The 16,462-nt window shown below is 39.0% G+C and overlaps 1 protein-coding gene across 6 annotated transcripts in view; it reads left to right on the forward strand.

Moving 5' to 3' along the window:
* dennd2b (DENN domain containing 2B) overlaps positions 1–16,462 on the forward strand; it is a 457,469-nt gene that overhangs the window by 350,502 nt on the left and 90,505 nt on the right. For all 6 annotated transcript variants that reach the window (XM_060838921.1, XM_060838918.1, XM_060838922.1 and 3 more), the window contains 5 exons: positions 531–746; positions 5,860–5,956; positions 10,119–10,163; positions 10,400–10,584; positions 16,150–16,259. In XM_060838921.1, the coding sequence (XP_060694904.1) occupies positions 531–746; positions 5,860–5,956; positions 10,119–10,163; positions 10,400–10,584; positions 16,150–16,259 (653 nt within the window). The remainder of the gene's footprint in view (positions 1–530; positions 747–5,859; positions 5,957–10,118; positions 10,164–10,399; positions 10,585–16,149; positions 16,260–16,462) is intronic.

A 16,462-nucleotide genomic window follows, 5' to 3' on the forward strand; every position in this document is an offset into this window, starting at 1 on the left:
GCAAACAGATGCCAGGGAGGTCACAAAATCTTATTCTACTCCGTGTAGGCACTGACACTATTCTTACTAGTTTTTTTTTAAAAATGAGCTAATGATCAAAATAACTCAAAACAGATCAAGCAGAAAGAAATCATCTGCAGATTTACACTAATGAGAGCAGATGTCAAGTGCTTTATTTATAACTCAAGATTCTAAATGGTATGCTCAGACTCATTTTTCACTACTTTCATTTCTTTTCTCCACTACTTCACTATGGCTATTTAGTGTTTATATTCAAACCAATTCGAATGTTCTTAGATTAGTTTGGAACAAACACTCACTCTCAAGTCTGGAATTAATTAGCCTAGAGCATACACAATTGCACTGGTATTGTCCATGCAAACTTTGGTTAGATGATTGAAGCAGAAAGTTATGTTTCAATGTCATCTGTTTCAAAAACGAAAGATAATGAAAAAATATGCTGATGTTATTCAGCATATACTGAATACTCTTATTCTTTCTTAATCTGGTCAATTTATTGTCTTCCAAAGTTGCCTCCAAAACCCAGCAGTCTGTCATTGCGTCTGAGTGGTACCATAGACAGGAAGACCCTTAGACTACCACGTCTATCCAAAAGGCACAGCCATGATGATGTACTGCTTCTGTCCCACCTCAGCATGTCCTCGCCCCCCACCAGCCTCAATGATGACAGCATGAGCACAACCAGTGAGCTGTTGTCTACCCGTCGTTCCAGGAGGATCCCTAAGGTAAGGAATATTCGAAATGAATTGTCTTTTAAATTATGAAATTAGAAAAAGGTTATGTTATTAGAAGATGTACATGAATGTCAAAAAATGTAATCTCAACAATGACATCTGACTGCCACCAGATACGTCTGGGCAATTATCATTTTCCAGAAAGGAACTTTGTTTTAAAAGATGTTATTGAGAATCTGTGATTCACTAGATAGTCACTAGGAATTAAATATGAAGTATTTTTCATTGTTGAAATTATGAATAGGCATATTCCAAAGATTTTTGGCAACTTTGTGGATTGTTAAAGTGAGTATTAATGCGTTATTTTGGTTGTTGAACTAATGGAAGGATCATTGTGGTCAGTGCTTTCACTCAATAATGCATTTGAGCTAGTTGTCTCTGCTGCAGGAATTGGCGTATTGGAAATTGAAGGAGAGCAACTATGACCTCCATCTGAACTCCTAGTTTCTCAAGGATAAGTGACAGAATAGTATTGCAAGTGTTCATCAGAGTTAGCAATATATCAGTGTTATGCTTTGAGTATTTTGATTACTGTTTTTTTGGAGAATGATTTAGGAATATGTTTTGTGTAAGGGCAGTGTTTGAAATCAAAAACTAATTTGTATAGGTTCAGGATTTAATAATTTATATTGCTGAATCAGCACCAACTAGCGACATTACAACAATAGGTGATGTGAAGATATGATGTGAATGCCCCGATCTGGTAGAATTATGCTGTAATTTGCTGGTGTGGGCCGATGTGCTGAATTTCAGTCATCTTCTGTATCCAAGGTGTTTTTAAGGAAGCAGGAGGGTGGGATGATGACAGCTAGCTGCCCGTTATTAGCATGTAGCATATTCACATAATTAAAAGACCTGTTATGATCAGGCCAATGATCAGAAGCTGCAGGGAAGATTCCCATTGGCCAGTGAGCCCCTGCGAAAACTAGAGCTTGGCAGATGCCTAGAGGTGGCAGACAGGCGAGCAGCATCAATTTGATGCTCCCGCCCCCTGCAGCCTTCAAACCTAAATGGCAGGATTTCTTGCTGCATTATTTTCCCTCTAAAGTGGTGTCCATTCTAAATCGCCTTATCTTTCTTCAGCTTGTAATAAAGATGTTAAGAGATGGCCACCAGAACAGGGGTTGCCTTTATCTTGAGTTGCTTTCACTCTTTGCCTGCAAAAGACTATGAGACATTGAAACTGTAGGGTGTTCAGTCCCTTGAGCTTGCCTTACCATTCAGTAGGATCATGGCTGATCTAATGTTCATCATGCCCCTTTCCTGCTCTTTCCCCATGATCAAGAATCTATCACCTCAGCCTTACATGCACAGGACTCTGACCCCAGGTCCCCACTGCATGGAGTTGCAAAGACTACTAATACTCAAGAGAAGAAATTCCTCCTCAACCTTAAATTGGCACCACTTTATCCTGAGACTTGGATCCTGTTGCCCTAGAATCCTACATGTTTTGTTGAGATCACCTCTCATTCATCTAAATTCCATTGAGTAGAGACCCAATCTGTTTAACCTATGCTCATAAGACAATCTCTTTACTGGGATCATCCTAGTGAACCTTATCTGAACTGCCTCCAATGAAATAATGTCTTTTTGTAAATAAGGTGATCAAAATTGCTCACAGTACTCCAAATGTCATCTCACCAGTACCTTTGTACAGCTTCAGTAAGACTTCCCTACTCTATATTCCAATCCCTGGAAATAAGAGCTAACATTCCATTAGTCTTCCTGATTATTGGTGTGTTAGTTTTCTGTGTTTAATGCAAAGAATCCCCAAACACCTTTTTGTGTTGCAGCTTTCTGTAATTTTTCCCCATTTATATATGTGTTTTTCTTCTCCCTTCCAAAATGAATCACTTCACATTTTTCCACACTTCCTCTATTTGCCAATTTTTTTTTTGCACACCTACTTAACCTCTCAGTATCACTTTGTAAATTGTGTTTCTCTTGCAACCTGCTTTTCCAACTATTTTTGTGTCAGCTGCAAATTTGACTGCAGTACGTTCATTTCCTTGCTGTAAGGTGTTTATATATATATATATTGTAAAAGGTTGTGGCCCCAGAGCTGATCCCTGTGGAACCTTATTAGTCACAGGTCACCAACCTGAAAAAAGAATCCTTTATCCTAATTTACTGTTTCTGCCCAATAGCCAAAGCTGTCCATGTATTGAAGCCTGTCACTGTCCTTAATTAGATGATGAGCAGAGTAACAGCTCTGCAATGTGGGCAGTGGTTGGGATATTACTTGTTTGCGTCACGAAATGCATTGGAAAGGCATATCGATTAACTGAAGAGCAGAGTGCAAGAGCAATATTTGAATGGAACGCAACATAACCTGGAGGAACAACACCTTGTCCTTCAATTAAGCACTCTATAGCCTTCCAAGATCCACCAATTTCAGACTCGACTCATTGTGATTCCTTTCTCATTGTAGATTTCAATTTCACTCTTTGTTGCTTTCAGATGGCAGTGGTTCATCCTTCTGCAACTCTCACCTCCTCTGGACATGTATTTCTTTTATAGAGTTAATTGGTCATACAGCATGGAAACAGGCCATTTGGCCCAACTGGTCCATGTCAACCAGATGTATGTCTCTTCTTACCATTCTCTTTGACTCTGCACAACCAACTCTTGTATAATTTAATTAATCACTTGTCTTTCATCCTTTCAGAGATTTCATTCTTCTTTTGCTACCTTTCTCTACACTTCTATCCCACCCCACCTCTTGCTCCCTGCTCCCAGCTTCACTGCATAAAGCTTTTCCCAATTCTGCTGATAGGTAATCAGCCGGAAGTGTTAACTTTCTTTTCCCTCCAAAGATGCTGCTTGCTGTGCTGAATATTTGCAGTGTTTGGCATTTAGTTCCAGTTTCCAGCAGCCTCAGTATTTTGATGTTGCAGTTGGCTGATGTTTGAAAAGAAAGATAATCAATTACATAGCTTGGAGCTACTGGGTGGAAAGAATTTTTAAGTCTCAAAGAGGAATGCACTCTTCCACCTCCTTTACACGCATTGTCTGGATGCTGTACTTTCCCAGTAGCTGTTCCAAAAGCTTGAAAAGCACAGTGTAAGATTCCTTTGTGAATCAAGAAAACCAAGTATATACACGAGACTGGTCCAATTCACCAGGAAAGGAGGTCGTCTGACTCTTATCAAAGTTACCGAGCAACTAAATTCCAGAGAATCATTGCCTAGAGTAAGTTTGCAAAACACAGTTAAGTGTTCTCCTTTCAACTCCATGACAAAGTACCTGAAAGTATCTGATCATTCTGGTAATCAAGAGTGAGATCAGTGCATTGTTGAAGGTGCTTGAGAGCTTGCCACACATCAATGGCTGCCCAGAACATCTCCATTGCATTGATTTCAAAGCAATACATGATTAGCTTTGGTATGAAACCATGTCAACTTTTCCATGAACAAATCTATATCCTTTTGCTTCTCTAATAAAAATAAAATGCTATGTTAATCAGTTTGCTAAACCAAAGCTTTTTACTGTTGAGGCAATGATTGTTTAATATATGGACCTATGTGCCTTGCCCTATATTTCTGAAACTGATCGGAAATGGGGCTGAAAGGTGCAAACATCTTCTGTATTCAAGCCCCTACAGAGATGTCTCAAGCTACAAGAATTTCTGAACCCTTAATGTTACACTTCAAATATTAGCCAAAAATTCTTACTAAATCAAAGGATGGTCAATGCACAGATTTGGGGTGACCTTCTAATTGGCCCAACATGGGCATGATATTAATGATTCATCTATGAGATATGCTGAAGGACTGAACCAGTTGCCCATGAGCCATGCGTGAATTCAACAGATCCAGTATGCTGGCTCACTAGTGCAGTGCAGTGGAGAGTGGAGCTGCATCTGGATAGTTCGGCCTGCAGAACCTGTTGGGAGAGGAGTGGTTAGGTGGCTTTCGGAGGAGGTATGGGAATGCAGTGGCAGATTGAACTGAAATCTCCTGTTGGCCTGACAAAGTATTTTCTGAAGAAGCCAAACAGGGAGACTGGATGCTTTAGGGAACATCTCTGGGACACCCGCACCACTCAACCACACCGCCCTGTGACCCAACATTTCAACTCCCTCTCCCACTCTGCTGAGGACATAGAGGTCCTGGGCCTCCTCCACTGCCGTTCCTCCACCACCCGATGCCTGGAGGAAGAACACCTCATCTTCTGCCTCAGAACACTCCAACTCCATGGCATCAATGTGGATTTCACCAGTTTCCTCATTTCTCTTTCCCCTACCTCACCCCAGCTCCACCCTTCCAGCTCAGCATTGCCCTCATGACCTGTCCTACCTGCCTATCTTCCTTTCCACCTGACCACTCCACCCTCCTCTCTGATCTGTCACCTTCATCCCCACCCCCATTCTCCCATTGTACTCTTTGCTACTTGCCTCCACCCTCCTCCCTGACCTATCACCTCCATCCCCACCCCCAGTCACCTATTGTATTCTATGCTACTTTCTCCCCACCCCCGCGCCCCTCTCATTTATCTCTCCACTCTGCAGGCACCCTGCCTCTCTTCCTGATGAAGGGCTTTTGCCTGAAACGTCGATTTTTCTGCTCCTCGGATGCTGCTTTTCCAGCACCACTCTAATCTACTGATCTGAATCTATCCCATTTAGTATAGCAGTAATGCCACACAACAGAATGGCAGCTCTCTTAGCTTTGCCACAAGTCTCCAGGTTGGGGAGGGCTTTTGCTTAGTTGACATGACAATGTTTGGCTTTGTCATTCTCAGTAGCTACATTGAAGGCAGGTCGTTTTCTGACTAGAAATTTCTATAGAAGCTTGGTGTGACTGAGTGGCTTGCATGACCACTTCAAAGGGCAGTTGAGAGTGACCTATATAGTGGACCTGGAGTGACATGTAGGACAGACCAGGTAATGACAGCAGACTTCTTTGCTTGAAGAATGCTGATTGACCAGACGGGTATTTATGACAATCAAATAAATTCTTGCCCTCCGTACTGAGACTAGTCCTTTATTTAACAAATCGAATTAGTTCCACTAATTAGCAAATATGAATAATATACTGACACTTCACAGAAACTAACTTGAATGAACTACTTAAAATTTTTCAACGTGTTCTTTAACTTGTAGCTTGTCCGGAAAATTAATGGCATCTATAGCGCAAAAAGAGGGAAGAAAAGGCTGAAGAAATTATCGCTATCAAATTTTGAAAATGCATCCCTGCGAGGTAAGGAAATATGCAGTTGCCAGCATGGTTTGGGTAATTTATCCAAATCACCTTCCTTTTACTCCTCCAATAAAAATAAGAGGACATGAATGCCAAACAATTAAAACAGTTAAATCATCCACTACTTGGCACAGGACGATGCGCAGCCCTCTCAGTTAAGAAATCCTCAAGGGTTTTTCTGTAAGAGAACAACTTTCCCCATTCTCTCTCAGGCCATTATTTTGAGACGTGATTGTGGTCTACTTTGCAAATACCAGTCATGAATTATTGGAAAGCTTAAATTCTCAGTTAATTGTCCCACATTTCTCTTTTCATCCTTCTGTATTTTAGGCTGCCATTCTGTATTTCTGTATTTTCAAACCCAAATACAAATGGCAGCCCATTTGTAATGATCTCTCAACCATATAAGTAGGTATTCACCTTGGTCCAACAGAACCCATGACAGGAAAGCATTTTGAGATTGATTTTCATCTACAGTTCTAATCCCATTCGAAATTTAAAATAATTAGTAAAACGCTTCTTAAAAATCACTGTAATTACCATTTATATACTTAAATATTTACAATGCAAAACTGGACAGGCCACAAGGAAAAACATTAGTGGATTAGCAAAAGAATATTGGCCTAGGGAACACATTACAGCTTAGCAGGGAAAAAATGAATAAAAATGAAAATTAAAAGATGAGCATTTCTAATTTATTCTTCAACCAGGTGCCAATTACTCAGCAATCCAAACTATAAACATTGTTAAACGATGTTTTTATTTACAAATACTGTTTGAAGAACCAAAATCATATTTTTGCTATTCTGTGTGTTGAGAGCTGTTTAAAAAATTAAGTGTTCTTGCTTTGTTCCCAGGGTGGGAATTGTGTTGATTTTCCTGAGACTGCAGAGATACCAGCTGACTTATGTTATATGTTTGAGGCCTTCTGTAACTAAGTGTACGTAACATGCCATAAAGATGATAGAGCTGTCTGAGGCAAAGAATTGTTTAGTGAATGAGTGTAAACAAACAAAATAGTTGCTGGGGTCTTTAACCTTGTCCATATTGACCCAGTTAAAAGTAACAAATACCAGAGTTAAGTTAATTTTCCTCTATTATTTCATTGATTTACTTTAGAATTGCAATGCTTAAAGAAGAAATGTAGGTTTCCAATTACAATCTGACAAGCTTTATTTAAGTTAAATTTTCCTTATATTGGAAGCTTTTTGAACAAATAATGAGGAAGCTCAAAGAACTGCTATGCTTCAGACCTAATTCAGTGCCAACACTGTTACGTCGATGGCTGTCAGGCAGTTGTAAGCAAGAATTGCCTAAATCTTGATTTTCAAGTGTTATTCCTCACTTGATATGTCCCACATCTCCTTTTGGACTGTTGCCCTCTATGGATGAGATGAACAGGAATGCCAATGTCACCCTGTCACCAATCATAAAGCAAACTCTTCGAAATCAAAGGATTGGTCTGAAAATCATAAATAGTATTTTTGAAATATGGTGATGATACTATAGCTTTAAAAGGTGTATTTGTTGTGTTTTTTTTTCTGAAGAACAGTTGAGTCAAGTGGAGAGCAACTGTTCAAAGCTAATAGAGTAAACAGCCTGTGAGGCCTTAGGTTTTTTTTAAAAGGTTGGAACATTAGAAGCCGTTTGAATGGGTATGGTCAAACTCTCACAGAACTAGGATTTTTAGTTTTAGTTTTCTGCAAGTGCTGGGATCTTGAAGCTGGATGTGGAAGCTCTTCTTCCTCTCTCTGCTACAGCTAAAAGCTGGGGTTCTTTTCCTGCTGCTGGAATTGCATGTGAGACAATCTATTTTACTGAATTTGCTCTAGCCATTGGTGTGTTTGAAATGTTACTCTCTTGGAACAGTTAATTTACTAGTGTTTATAGTACGTACTCAAGTAATAGTCGATCTCATGTAAAAGTTGACACCCTACGTTTGGCCAAATAATCCGGAATTTTCCAAATATCTTGTGTAAAAGTCGACCCTAGTTCTTCACAGAACAGATCAATGTTTATGAGTCAGTGTGCTGCTCATGTACCGCTCCAGCTTTCCAGTCTGCTGGCTGTTCCGCTCTGTTCCTGGTCTTCCAGTCCCCTGCCTGTTGTGTTCTGCTCCAGGTTTTCAGAATTACTATATTTCATTGGTTTCTTTTCTTTATTTGTTTATAGATCATTTGGACTTCTGCTTAAATCATACAGTATAAATTTTCACAGGCATTAATTTCAGCCCCTCAATAATAGCATGTAATAGTCAACCCCATAAATTTAAGCTTAGAAAAAGTAAAAAAAATTCGACTATTACTGGAGTATATACAGTATATATCCCAAGTATAAATGTTAAGAATTTTGATAGAGTTACGGTGAACTCAATTCTTTATTATGTTGTCTGAATTTTAAGTTTAGTGTAAAAACGGTGGGTTTTGCTTAAAGTCAAATAGTTTGACCAACCAAATTGCATTTGGAATGCAACGCCTTACACTTACCTTTAAAATAACAAAACGTTAGGGGCTAGGCTATCATCTTATCTTTTGAGAGGGTTTAGTCTGGTTATTAACGATGTAACCAGTACAAATTAATAAATGATCATGCAGGGTATGTAAGATCTGTAGAAATATCAGGCTGTGAAGTTATTTAATTCCCTAGACCTCTTAGTTCTTTTGTTTTAATTAAAAATAGGCTACTTGAGTCAGTGAGACTTGAAAAATTCTGTTCAAGCACATACAGTTGCTGTATATTAACATTTCCCAAGAGTTGTTATTATGATGTCATTAATAATGCTGTTTGCTGATCCATGTCCAGAGTCAGTGGACATTGCTTCACCCATTCCTCACTCTGACATCCCATAACTTCATGACTTGCATACCCAACCTTGGAGCAAACATTAGGGCCCTTGTATTTATGCGATTCCCATCCATTAATTATAAACATTTCAATGATCAACTTCAATGATTGTTTACCATTATTTTAATTTGCAATAGTCTGGAATAATTTAACAAAACAAGTGGACTCTGTCACACAGAGTTATAATGAACAGTACAGTTGTGTGGTACACTCGGCGTACAATCGGCAATAATTCTCAACCTTACAATGCTCTATGTAGGGATATATCTCAAAGTGTGTTACATTAAAGACTGCATAGTAGTGGTGGGTGAATCAGAGGGGAATGCATCAATATAGAAGGAGGTTGGAAAATGCAATGCAGAGTGGAAGAAAAGTGTTTCAGAGTGCTTTTAAAGTCACGAGGGTGGAGAGATCTGATTGGGAGGGCAGGACTGCCGTGCTAAATGAGGGACTGTAAATAATGAAATTTCTAGAGTGAGAAGCTTATTGTTAGAGTGGACAAGGAATGCAAAGACTTGAAAATTAGACGAAAAATATAAATCCAGGATTTTCCATCGTGCCCATTTGAATGAGAATATGAGAGAGTGAATGAAAAGTGACCCTCTTGTCTGATATTGTCCTCTCCAGCTTTTCTCCTGCAGAATATATAGGTCTATATTTACTACTTTGAGAGCTTGAGGAGCTGCTGTATGTAGCATGTTATCAATCAGCAAAAGGGCCACTGGCCAACTTATTCTGACCTGGTTTCTGTGGTCAAGTCAGCAGCAGAAAAATTGTAAAATTCACAGCCTTCTTGTGAGATGACAACTGAGGTTGGAATTGACCAAGAAATTGCATCTCACTTGATCAATTCAAATTGTATGTCCAGAATTAAGAATTTGCCATGCAGCAATTAGGAGGCACAATCATGGCGGTCTGTCAGATTGTAAGTAATCATTGAGCCTGACAGCATGAAGGCAGCCATCACCCTCTCATGGCATTGGTATTTGTGTCACTTCTGTGATGTTTCCCTGCTGACATCAACTATCTTTATTTTGACAAAGAATATTTTGAAACACAGAAGCTAAAATTCTTTAAAACTCTTTGGATTGTTAATCATGAGGCTGAGTAAGAGGTAAACTAACCTATTGCCTTACACACTACTGAATTAACAAAATTCTACTGTGAAATTTCTTTTTTTTTCAAAGAAGCTAAACTTCCAACAGCTATTGCAGGAGCAAAGACTGTTTAGTCTATATTTTCTCAACTTTCCTGAACTAAGTTTTGTTTTGCTTTGCTTTGCTGGAATCTTTACTCAGCTTCTTCATCTCTTCCACAGATGAGAACAGTGAGAGTGAGAGCGACTCGGATGACAGGTTTAAAGGTGAGAGGCCAGGCTGTCTTGAATGAAAGTGCATGCTGCTACCTTTATACCTGTGTAAACCAGAACTTTGTGTGATCTGGTGCTGCATGCAATAGTTGATAGACCTTGGAGCAAAGAACAAAATCTATAAACTGCAGGTTAATGCCTAAGATAACTAATATTGTTTCATTCCAAGACTTTCTTTGTTGACTGTGAAAACACCTTGAACTGTATTGGTATTTTCTTTTGTTTTCCAGCTCATACCCAACGTTTGGTCCATATTCAGTCAGTCCTAAAGAAAGCTCCCAGTTACCGCACATTAGAACGAGAACTCATCGAGTGGCAAGAGCGGGAACTCTTTGAATATTTTGTGGTGATATCGCTGAAGAAAAAACCTTCAAAGAACACATACATCCCTGAAGTATCCTATCAGTTTCCAAAGGTGAATGCTTTAATTTAGAAAAGACAGTCCAGTGTTCAAGATAAATGTTAGTCTTGTGTCAATTAATGTGGAAATGTCAGTCTTTAAAATCACAGAGAAAGGTAAACCAAACAAAATGGTAAACCAAACAAATTATTTTGCAAGTATGCTTTTAATATTTAATTTCCTAATGCTTTCCCCATGGTAGGCTAATGCTAAAACTTCGGAGGTATGGCATTGAGGATACATTAGAGGTTTGGATTAGGAATTGGCTGGCTGGAAGGAGACAGAGGGTAGTAGTTGATGGATTATGTTCATCTTGGAGCGCAGTTACTAGCGGTGTACCACAAGGATCTGTTTTGGGACCATTGCTTTTTGTTATCTTTATAAATGATCTAGAGGAAGGACTTGAAAGCTGGGTAAGCAAGTTTGCGGATGACACAAAAGTCGGTGGAGTTGTGGATAGTGAGGAAGGAAGTGGTAGGTTACAGCGGGATATAGATAAGTTGCAGAGCTGGGCGGAAATGTGGCAAATGGAATTCAATGTAGCTAAGTGCGAAGTCGTTCACTTTGGTAGGAATAACAAGATGATGGATTACTGGGCTAATGGTAGGCTACTTGGTAGTGTGGATGAGCAGAGGGATCTTGGTGTCTATGTACACAGATCTCTGAAAGTTGCCACCCAGGTAAATAGTGCTGTGAGGAAGGCATATGGTGTTCTGGGCTTTATTGGCAGAGGAATTGAGTTCCGGAGTCCTGAGGTCATGTTGCAGTTGTATAAGACTCTGGTGAGGCCTCATCTGGAGTATTGTGCGCAGTTTTGGTCGCCATACTATAGGAAGGATGTGGAAGCTTTAGAACGAGTGCAGAGGAGGTTTACCAGGATGTTGCCTGGAATGGTAGGAAAATCTTATGAGGAAAGGCTGAGGCACTTGGGGCTGTTCTCATTGGAGAAGAGAAGGTTTAGGGGAGATCTGATAGAAGTGTATAAGATGATTAGGGGTTTAGATAGGGTAGATACTAAGAACCTTTTACCGCTAATGGAGTCAGGTGTTACTAGGGGACATAGCTTTAAATTAAGGGGTGGTAGGTATAGGACAGATGTTAGGGGTAGATTCTTCACACAGCGGGTTGTGAGTTCATGGAATGCCCTGCCCGTATCAGTGGTGAACTCTCCTTCTTTATGGTCATTTAAGCGGGCATTGGATAGGCATTTGGAAGTTATTGGGCTAGTATAGGTTAGGTAGGATTCGGTCGGCGCAACATCGAGGGCCGAAGGGCCTGTACTGCGCTGTATCCTTCTATGTTCTATGTTCCTATGTGAAATTAATCTGCCTTCAGATCATTAGTTTTGTTTCACCCACGTGAACTTTTGTATTTAATAGGAACCCTGATTGTGAAATTATGAAACCAGTAATCTTTCCCCACATTGCTGATCTTGCTGCTGCTTGTCTCTGTCAAGTGTGAACCACAATTTCAGTTTGGCTCAGTGAGTGTGGCAATAAAATAGAGTGAAAAAGGAAAATAAGAAACAAATAATAATGAGAACAAAGTCAGCCTGTTAATACAGACAATAAGTCAAAAATCAAGAAAGGACAGTGGGAAAATAACTGGTATAAGTTAAAGCTGTAAATAGCAACAAGAAAAACTGCCCATTTTCATTAATTGTGTGTATGTAGTGGTCCAATACTGTGCATTTGGCTCTGATTCTTTAGAAGGTCTGTTTCTGAGCTTGAAATTTGCACAAATATATAATGCTTCTTACATTGTGATTGAAAATGTATTTGAGTGTGTAAAGAATATGACTGGGTTACTTGAAACATAAATATCTGGATTCACTGTAACAAAAGACTTAATAGTATTTTGTTTTAAAAAGTGTATGCATTGACAAATGTGCAATCTGTTTTTGCTAGATTGGAGCCTTATCGAGAAAGAGAAAGAATTGTCCATCGGTGTTAGGTTGAATAAGCAGATGTTTGGCCAAAGATAACAATGAATTGATTCCCCACAAAAATGCACAGCCATGACGTTTTCAGTAGCAGATGTAGAATGGGAAAGGTCGCAGTGTACACAGTAGGCAAATTGAGCTGAATCCCAATGCTACTACTATACTCATTCCTCTGCTATTTCCAATCAAAACCTTTAAGAACCTTAAAATCACTCTTCCTTTAGATAATTTGAATTCATGTTGGAATATGACATCCAATTTTGAGAATAATCGAACTCAAGTAGTATCCAACATAACTCATCACAATATGCCAGAAATATCCAAAGTAGTTCATCCTATAGCAAAATACCAGCCAAAAGTAGCATATTGTAACAAATAAGACCATAAAAAGTTGGAGAAGGCACATGGTATATGGCCCCTCAAACCTGCTCCACCCTTTACTAGAAACCTGTTTGATCTGATTGTGGCCTTAAGTCTACTACACTGATATACTGTAACCCTTGATTTCGCTGTAGATCAAGTGTAATTTAGCCTTGTATATATTCATTGATGCAGCCTTCATCTGGGAAGACAACACAAAGGATTAGTGGCCGACTGAGCAAAGAAATTCTCAGTGTTTCCGTTGTAAATATGAGATCCTTTATTTTGAGACTGTGCCCTCTAATTCTAGTTTCACCACAAGAGAAAACTGCTTCGTAGCATCCACCCTGTCAAGCACCCTCAGAATCTCCTATTTCAATAAAATTACCTCTCGTGCTCCTAAACTTTCTTCAGTTCAACCAATTTTGTTTAATGTATCCATAGAAGAAACTCCCTTCAATCCACCCCAATGAAGCTTCTCTGAAGTTCTTTCCAATGCAAATATATCCCTCTTTAAATAAGCTATCCAAAACTGTAAACTGTATTCTTTAATCGAGTTCTTGCCAAATGCACTGTACAGTAAAATGTTTTGACTTGTGTACTCCATCACCCATGCAATAAAGGCCAATATCGTTGCAAACCCAAAATATCTGCACCCAAACCCTTATCAGCAAAAAAAACCTAAACATTGGCAACCAGGGACAAGTGATGTCCCACAGGGTTCACTGTTGGGGCCGTAGCTGTTCACTTGTATATTAATGATCTGGATGAAGGGACTGGGGGCATTCTGGGGAAGTTTGCTGATGATACAAAGTTAGTTGGACAGGTAGGTAGTATTGAGGATGTGGGGAGGCTGCAGAAAGATTTAGGAGAAAGTGAGGACTGCAGATGCTGGAGATCAGAGCTGAAAATATATTGCTGGAAAAGCACAGGAGGTCAGGCAGCATCCAAAGAGCAGGAGAATCGACGTTTCGGGCATAAGCCCTTCTTCAGGAACCATTCCTGAAGAAGGGCTCATGCCCGAAACGTCGATTCTCCTGCTCCTTGGATGCTGCCTGACCTGTGCTTTTCCAGCAACACATTTTCAGTGCAGAAAGATTTAGACAGTTTAGGAGAGTGGTCCAGGAAATGGCTGATAAAATTCAACGTGAACAAATGTAAGGTTTTGCACTTCGGAAAAAAGAATACAGGCATGGACTATTTTCTAAACAGTGAGAAAAAATTAATAAAACTGGAGTAATAGTCCAGGATTCTCTAAAGGTTAACTTGCAAGTTGAATCGTGATTAAGAAAGCGAATATAATGTTCTAATTTATCTTGAGGATTGGAATATAAAAGCAGCGATGTGCTTCTGAGACTTTATAACACTCTAGTTAAGCTCCATTTAGAATACTGTGTCCAATTTTGGGCCCCATACCTCAGGAAGGACATACTGGCACTGGAGCAGTGGAGATTCACACGGATGATCCCTGGAATGGTAGGCCTAACATATGATGAATGGTTGAGGATCCTGAGATTGTATTCATTAGAGTTTAGAAGGTTGAGGGAAGATCTAATAGAAACTTATAAGATATTTCATGACTTAGAAAGGGTGGACGCTGGAAAGTTGTTTCTGTTAGACGGGGAGACTAGGACCCATGGGCACAACCTTAAAATTAGAGGGGGTCAATTTTAGAATGGAAATGAGGAGACATTTCTTCTGCTAGAGAGTGGTGGGCTTGGGGAATTCATTGTCTTGGAGTGCAGTGGAGGCCGGGATGTTAAATGTCTTCAAGGCAGAGATTGATAAATTCTTGTTCTTGCAAGGAATTAAGGAATACAGGGAGCAAAGTAGAGTTGAAATGCCCATCAGCTATGATCAAATGGTGGAGTGGACTCGATGGGCCAAATGGCCTTACTTCCACTTCTATGTCTTATGGTCTTATTTCAGCAAATTCATCATGATAGCAAATCAACAATAATAATACAAAAGAAACCAGCTAACTTGCCAGTGGTTGCAATTGCATTTTATCCATGCAATGTGCCTGCAAAACACAGTCCATCTACTTTAACCAATCTTCTCAGCTAAGGTGCTTTAACCAGGGCAGGAATCAAATGTACATTCTCTGTGTGCCAAATGCTTATTTCAGGTGTGTACCCTAGAACAGGCAAAAACATGAATAATATGATGTCTGGCACATTTCAAGCACTGTTCAAACATGAAAGCTCACGGCATGTACTTGGGATGTTTAAGAGTAGTTCGCTACCAGCAAAATGGGCAGCCGCAATGTTCTGCATAAAGAATTAGGATTGTCTAACCATAATGATCGCATGGTTTATCTATACTTTGATATCTAATATGTATCATTCTTTAGTAGTTCTTTCAAAGAGTTATTCAATTTGTTAAATGTCCCTGCCCTTTCTCATTGCTCTGCATTTATTTGCTTTTGGACATTACTTCTCCCATTCTTTCAGCCAATATATTCCAGGTATTCATAATTCAGTGCCTAAAAAATAGACATTCCTTGGCTCCTTTCTGGTTTTTGATAGCTCTCTTAAAAATGTGTCTTCCAATAATTACCCCTCCTATCAGTGGGGGAAAGGTTTATCCTTATTTACTTTCTGTGACCCCTTCATGAATTTCTGTATTATGTAGTTGGGGTTATGAGGATTGGTGAAATGTTTAGAATAAATAATATCGATTCGTGTCAATTTATGACAAAAAACACAAAACACTGGATACTATAGAAGCTTAAGTGGCCAAGTACTTTCCAATATATTATTACAAATTAAAAATTAAATGATTGCTCTGCAATTTAAATATTTAATTTTTAAACTCATTTTTGAAACAGATTTGAAAGTAATTGTTATAATTAAAACATAACAGAGATTGTTGTTATGCATACTAATTGTCAAAGTTTGTAAGAAATGATCATGGCCTCAGTACTGGATATAACTAAAGAAACAAAGAACAAGTCTTTCTGAAATTATTCAGCCTGGATTGTTTTGCACCATGCTGTTGCATTGAAATTGTTGAAATCTGACCATGTTACAGTACATACTATTGCATTTTTATGGATTAAAATTGTAGATACTGACACAGTCTAACAATGATATCTTGAGCATTTTAATATCCTGTGTTGTTCCATTGAACAATAGGCTAAGTTCTGATATGGTAAGATTTGGCGTTGTTACATTATGTGCTGTTACATAATTTAATATTAAAGGTTTGACAATGTTATTATGAAAAATGTTCACAATATCAAAATTATGTAACTTGGTTTTGCTTTTCCTCCACAGCTAGAAAGGCCGACAAAGCAAGTTCGTGAAGCAGAAGAACGATTGAAAGCAATCCCACAATTCTGCTTTCCAGATGCCAAGGACTGGAGCCCAGTATCGGATTTTACCAGGTAAAGAAGAAGATGGTTGTCTTTAATCAATTCAGGACACATGGTATTTTGTTGTGCAGTTATAAATGTTTATGAAAGATGCAACAGTGTTTTATTGACAGTTTATGTTGAATTTGAATGAAGTAAAAATGAGGAACAAAACATGTATTGCTAGTGAAATTCAGCAGGTCTGTTAGCATCTGTGAGAAGAAAGCAGAGTTAAC

The sequence above is a fragment of the Hemiscyllium ocellatum genome, chromosome 18 (assembly GCF_020745735.1).
Source record: "Hemiscyllium ocellatum isolate sHemOce1 chromosome 18, sHemOce1.pat.X.cur, whole genome shotgun sequence".
Classification (NCBI taxonomy): domain Eukaryota; kingdom Metazoa; phylum Chordata; class Chondrichthyes; order Orectolobiformes; family Hemiscylliidae; genus Hemiscyllium; species Hemiscyllium ocellatum.